Genomic DNA, 6,668 nt, shown 5'->3' on the forward strand with positions numbered 1-6,668 from the left:
GAAATTTACAACATACAGTAAACATAACATAAAAGAACACTGAAATGCAGTGTCACAAAAGTACTTTCAAATTAAATAAATTATTAAAGTTGAATAAAAGCGACACAGAGTAATACTGTAGTAATCTGTACATGTACAGCAAATTATATTTTAACGAGCGAAAGAAAGAAAAAACTAAAAAACCAATGGGCATTAGAGGCAGCGTTACATGGACATAGGAAAATTAAGACCTGCTATAAACTGTTTGATGATAACCCGGGCTCTGCAGCCTCGATTACTATCATTTTTTATTTTTCATTGTGAGTCTGACATGTCATGGGAGCACAATCAGTTAAGTAGTCTTTTATTATTATTATTATTAAAGCCTTTCCCTATTCCTTTAATTTGTTACCGGGGTGCATCCAGTAGAACTAAAACTAAAAAACCATCCCTTATGAAGGAACAGAAGACCTCCATCTGCTGGAGAAATGGGCGTCACTGCACTTTTTATTATAGCATTGCCTTTACAGTGCTCATACTGTAAAACTATGGGGAAGTGTTCAGGGGCTTTAAAGGATAATTCTCATCTATTTTTACTTGGAAATTAAGAGAAGACATATCTTCCTCATTTCAGGTGCATACTTGTAAGTTGGGTTTCTACTATAACATGTTTACACTCTTTAATGTATTTCCTGGTCTAAATATACCTGTCTGAAACGCTCCGTTTTAGCTCCTGTCTCTTTTAAACCCCTTCTGAAAAAGCCCAATCTGCTCTTATTGGCTTACTAGAATAAGAAGGCGCGCCTTCGCAAATTTAATTCTCAAGACGTTGGACACAGGTCACTCAGATAGGGGGCGGTACATTTGAATCTAGGCAGCCCACAAAAAAACTGATTGGGTGGTCTTACTTCACAGTTTGAGGGTTTGTAGGGACTCCAGAAACTAACACTGGCAAGGTGTGTTTTACATATTGTCCCCTTTAGAATTAGAATCTGGGCCGAAAGTATGAAAATTCAACCCAAATTCTAATTAAACAGAATTATCCTTAAATTTTATCCTTCTTTAAGTTGAAAAGTATCACATTTGTATAATATGTACAGTGATTATGAGATTGTTTTAGCAGTAGAGGCAGGTCCAACAACAAGTAGCAGCCAACCAGTGCATTACCTCAGTAGAATAATTTAAAAGGCAACCAGACTACATTGTGCGTCTGCCCAATTCTGAAACCGTGGCGGGAGAAATTTTGCCATGGCGGGCCGCCACTACAAAATCAAACACTGATGTAGTCCCAAAGAAGAGACCCTAAACACTGAGGACGACTCAAACACTGCCACTGGGTTTGAGGTTCATCTGTATTCATGTTAAGATTTTTTTCTTTATGACGAAACAAACAATCACTGTGATTTAAAAGGTCAACACAACAATGTGTCTTTAAAACAAGATGAGAAAAATAAAACAGGTGCAGAGTAGAAGTGTTGTATAAATTACAATCCTGTCACATTACAATCCTTTAGAGCAGCAACGATGCGTCTACGATGACTCGGTATGATCAACAGTCCAAATAAATAGGAGAACAGCTGTCAGACTGAGGCTGTAAAAGAAGCCTGTCTGGATCCAGATCCGCCACCTCGAGCTACGTTAACAGCTACGGTGATCACTGAGAGTTTGTGTGTGTGCGTTTTTTTTGTATGCATATTTGTTGTTAACAGCACTTTGTAGGTTCAGGTTCCGCAGTACCAGAGGCTCAACCTCACAGCGTCCTCAACGAAAACTTCACGCACACACACGGTAAGCCACTGGCATCAAAACTGTACATTCAATGAATTAACAATGTCTTTGTTAAGCAACCAGTGAAATGACTCTAGATTACATAATTACATTAGATTACAGGTAGAATGAACCATTCACGAGACGGAATCTGAGAAAAAGGTTGTTGCAGGGAAAGGGTCCGCGTGGCTGAGGAAAGGTAGGATGAGAATGTGTAGCACAAGAGTTGGTAGGCGCATAAGTGATGACATCATCTACCCTTTGGCTTCTGACCGAAGACGTTTCACCCCGTGGTGGGCCTTCAGTCCTGTTAAGAGTTTGATGTTTCTTCACTTAGCTAGGCTCAAGTCCCTCTTGTCATCTTTTCTCGTCCCACCACCCCCGGTCTCTGGTCACACATTGGGATTGTCTCAGGTCTGAATAAGACTGGGCCGGTCCAGCTGAGTTGCGGCTTCCTGCAGTCTTCAGGGCTTGTGTTTGAAATGGGCCTCCACTGCAGAGACACAGAAAAGGCTTCCGTTACACAAAGCAACGGACAGATAGTTGATGTGTGTTTGAAGTGCAACAAGCTGCTGAGCACTTTAGCAGTGTTCAAAACCGGTTCCTCATTCCCTCACTCACTACTCCCTATATAGTGTTTATTAAATAGTGAACTATAGAGGGAACGACCAAACAAGGTACCTTGTGAAGTCTGGCTAGTCCACACAGCATTCCGGGATAGGAGGAAAAGCGCTCTGGTTTAAAGAAATCTCAGAAAACTCAGATTGGACAGATAGTCTAGCTAGCTGTCTGGATTTACCCTGCAGAGATCTGAGGACCAGGTAACCATAGTCCTCAGATTGGACAGATAGTCTAGCTAGCTGTCTGGATTTACCCTGCAGAGATCTGAGGACTATGGTTACCTGGTCCTCAGATCTCTGCAGGGTAAATCCACCGGAGGTTAGAATACCACCAAAAAAAGTCCCAGATGGGACTTGAACCCACAATTCCTGACTCATGAGGTCACAGTGACCTTGACCTTTGACCTCAGAAATTGAATCAGTTCATCCTTAAATTTAAGTGGTCGTTAATTCCAAATTTCGAGAGAGATATCACCTGTAACAATACGATATAATAAAAATAAAAGAAATACATTTGATCCATAACGCACTTCACATACACAAGGATCGAATGGACACAGTGACCTCACGTGTATATCTTTTAAAATACATGGTACAAATGGTTATGTCTCTGATTGTATTGGTTTATAGTCTTATCAACATAGATATTCCAATATTAATTTTTTGGGGCAGTTTTTGACGCTCCTAAATTACAATGACCCGCTGAAAGAGCAGAAAACTCCACAGGGTGCCTTTAAACATAGAAACATAAACAAAGGATTACCATAACGCGAATAAAACCCTACAGTATTCAAATATTTTGCCCACCTGCGTATTCCTGTGGCCTCATTGGTCGATTGATGACCCTCTGGAAGGCCGATATCCAATCCCGTTGCTCAGCTTCGGTTTCACAAGCAAACAGGAACTTCCTGTCTGGCGTGACAATGGTTATGCCGTGGTTCCAGTGGTAGCCCTGCGTGGAAGAGGGCAGGCCGGACAGGACCGTGTAGCTGTTCTCCTTACTGCCGATGAACACCTCCCCGCGGGCGTAGGCATCCTGGGACACACACAGATACAAGACGTCCTGTGAATAGACTAAAGCTTTTACCAGTCCTACTAAGGCCACGTCAAGACTCGCCCCTTAATAGCAGCTTGATTGGTTGGGGTAATGACAGTTGATTGGACAGGGTGTGTGAGTCAAACGGCCTTAAATATGTGGTGAGAAAGAGACACTAATTCAGAAAAGAAGAAACCTTTAGCTGGAGAGTGTGAACATGAAAAACATGAAATATCATTTTGGTAAAACCAAAAATCAGCTTCATGGAAAGAGTGTTCTTCACAGTGTTGCACGGAGACAGTCATTTTGACGTTGGCCTTCTAGACCATTATTTGTACAGGACAGCTTAGACATGAAAGGGGAGAGAGAGGGGTAAAGCCACGCAGCAAAGGTGCACAAGTTGGAGTCAAACCAGCGGCCACTGTGTGGAGGAGTAAACCAGGTGAGCTACCCAGATGCCCCAACAACAGTCATGTTAATGATTGGAGGAGATAAATGTAATGTTTCGTGGCATGGCAGTGTTTTACAGGGATGTGCTTACTACTGTTGCCGGGCAGCCCGTTTCCCTTTACTAGTGCTCTCTTGTGGCCAGGTTGGCTCAGTGGTAGAGCAGGTGCACGTACAGGTCAAGGTTTGTGCTTCAATGCAGAGGTCAAGGGATCAGGTCCAACCTGTGACTATTTCCTGCATGTCTTCCCCTTGTCGCTCCCATGTCTTACCTAATTGTCCTATCCAAAAAAACCTCCCACTCTCTACTACTCCTTGCTTATTTACAGATTATTTTGTTCGTCCGCCCTCTGGTGTTTTGGAAAATACTGCAACAAAGCATAAATGTCTCTGTGTGCACCCATTTTTTTTTGAGTACAGCCAACGCTTTAGTGACCAGTCAGAACAAGTCATGAGGGTGCAGGGCTCTACTTACCAGGGGGTCTTTGAAATACATGAGTCTCCTGTCATCCATAGTAAACCACCTCTTCTTGAAGCCCTCTGTGTGCTGTGGCAGATCAAGAGAGACAATTACATTTTGAAGAAAAACAAAAAATAGTCATAAGAGGTCTACTGGTCGAGGTGAGAGTTAAATGGAAGAATGTCTTGGCCACTGAAATGAGCAGTAAAATAACATCAATTCAAAAAAATGAATTTACGAATAAATATTGTTCATACTGTCCTAGTCGTGGTATTGAATTTTCTGTACTGCATTGGTTTGCAAACTTGGAGTTGTGTGTGCGTGTGTGTGAGTGGGGGGTGGGGGTTAACAAGATACATTTGAGGGGTTGATTTAGAGTAAAGAAAAGAAAAAAGAAAGTTTCTGAAATAACAAATGATATATTATTTCTGATTTATCCCTAATCTCTAATCTAATCTATTTGTTCTTGTAAAATATCAGATTGTTTTCACAGTTCAGGCCTCAATTACTCAAATTAATTCATCTAAATTATTCTAATTAAACATTCAGAAACAAAAACAATCATTCAACTCAATGTGTTGAGGGTTGCAAGTAGACATTGCTCCATTTAAAGGGCTCATGCGTAAAAAAATGTAGGCTCAATTTTAAATATGTACTTTTTTTATATAAAAAATATTATTTCATATTTTAATTTAAGTATTATTGCTTGCTAGCAGTCTTTTTTGTGATCTTTTTTTATATTCAGAAAACATAATATAGTAAATAATATTCACGTCAACAGTTACAAACAATGCGCTGGGACATAAGAAAATAAAAAAAAAACACTATAAGCGTCCCCCAGAGATGGGGTCGAATTAGGGCAAAAGTAACTGTGAAGTTGAAGTGTAATATAATAATTATTCCTGACTTGACTTTGTAAGGGTGGTAGGATCAAGTGAGACCGCATTACAAACCTTTGGACCTGTTTTCTCCATAAAGCCTTCTTTCATGAAGTTTCGGGTCAGTTTGGGAACCAGCTGGAGAAGAAATACAAGAGAATGAAATGAAATAAAAGCATGCATGTACCATTAAAAATAAAGATTGAGATGCACATGTCAACCACTGACAGAAATCAGTATTGAAGCAGGAGGAGGTTTGATTGTGCAAGACAAAACAAAGCATGCAAGACTGGAATCCCCTTTGCAATACCCTGGATATAGTGCTGAATAGTCACTTGAATAGTCAATAGAAAATACAACGCCATTGAGGCCTAAACTTAACTGTGATCACTGCATGATGCTTCATATTTCTGGCTAAACTCCACTACCACGGCCCCCGAAAGGACCAGCACCTGGCGGTGCCTGTATCCGGCTTACAGTCACCTGTTGGGGGCTAAACAACTGACGCTGGTAGCCGGGGTCCCGGAGCTCTGTAGCGGCTAAATACAAGCAGCAACTGCCCCCCTCTCCTCCTCACCTCCTCGTCACTTGCTCCAGGAAAGGCCACCTGTAGGTAGTGGAACCTGGCCGCTCTGATAGCATTGAACCAGTCGACCATCTCCTGTAAAATAAAAAAACACTCAGTGGCAACATGTCCTGGTTGGGAATTCACAAAGTAGATCTTCACCGTATGCATTTTGGGTTCAGAGTTTGTAATACAGTAAATAGCATGAGTAGGGTGTAGTCGAAGGCATCTGTGCTGTGTGGATGCTGCGGTGCTGTCGATAACTCCACAGGACAAGAGTGACTGGCACTGAATGAACCCAATGAACTCCCTCTGTCCCAGGCGGCAGTCGCACCACTCAGCCAGCAGAGGGAGCCGCTCCATCTCTGCCTCATGCTCCACTAACTCTCCTGTATGACTTTTAATCTGTCTTCTCTCTAATCTTTTCCTTTTTCATGAACTCTTTCTCCCTCTCTCTGTCTCTCTCTGAAAAGTCAGACCGCACGCACATACTGACATAAAGGTGTAAAATGAAGAATGGCGCAAGTTTATAATTCTGTTTATGAAATCGACATAAACCAAGAAACGATTTCTCAAAAACTCAAATAAACGAGAGTTAGTGTACAGGCCCAAATCATCCATCTGGATTTTCCTGTCATTGCTGCTAAATGAAAAGAAATTACTTGATGTATTTACACATAATTTCTGAAGGTTAGGCTACAAACTAGCCAACATAAATATATTCAACCATCTGCTTTACTGTAGATACATAAAGTAACAAGGATGCATGTATCTGTATTTCAGTCAACTCATGTGGATCAACATGTGAATATGTACAGCACTGACATTTGGTGTCTAGGCTCTGACCTCATCACTCCCCACAAGGAAGCACCATGTTGGGCACAGCAGGGAGGGGGGCGTGATGTTAATCCCCCCC

At 41.6% G+C, this 6,668-nt stretch overlaps 1 protein-coding gene and 1 long non-coding RNA gene across 3 annotated transcripts in view; one reads left to right on the forward strand and one right to left on the reverse strand.

Moving 5' to 3' along the window:
• Positions 1-1,317: 1,317 nt before the first annotated feature.
• Positions 1,318-6,668, reverse strand: part of LOC117936860 (arf-GAP with dual PH domain-containing protein 1) — a 33,335-nt gene continuing 27,984 nt past the window's right edge. For both annotated transcript variants that reach the window (XM_034860303.1, XM_034860304.1), the window contains 5 exons: positions 5,765-5,848; positions 5,263-5,325; positions 4,325-4,396; positions 3,174-3,402; positions 1,318-2,239 (listed from right to left, as the gene is read on the reverse strand). In XM_034860303.1, the coding sequence (XP_034716194.1) occupies positions 2,211-2,239; positions 3,174-3,402; positions 4,325-4,396; positions 5,263-5,325; positions 5,765-5,848 (477 nt within the window). In that variant the 3' untranslated portion in view covers positions 1,318-2,210. The remainder of the gene's footprint in view (positions 2,240-3,173; positions 3,403-4,324; positions 4,397-5,262; positions 5,326-5,764; positions 5,849-6,668) is intronic.
• The window catches only part of LOC117936861, a 10,084-nt gene continuing 5,733 nt past the window's right edge, over positions 2,318-6,668 (forward strand). Inside the window, exons 1-2 of the long non-coding RNA XR_004655037.1 lie at positions 2,318-2,430; positions 3,818-3,825. This is a non-coding gene — a long non-coding RNA (uncharacterized LOC117936861). The remainder of the gene's footprint in view (positions 2,431-3,817; positions 3,826-6,668) is intronic.

This window comes from Etheostoma cragini, chromosome 21 (assembly GCF_013103735.1).
Source record: "Etheostoma cragini isolate CJK2018 chromosome 21, CSU_Ecrag_1.0, whole genome shotgun sequence".
NCBI classification, from domain to species: domain Eukaryota; kingdom Metazoa; phylum Chordata; class Actinopteri; order Perciformes; family Percidae; genus Etheostoma; species Etheostoma cragini.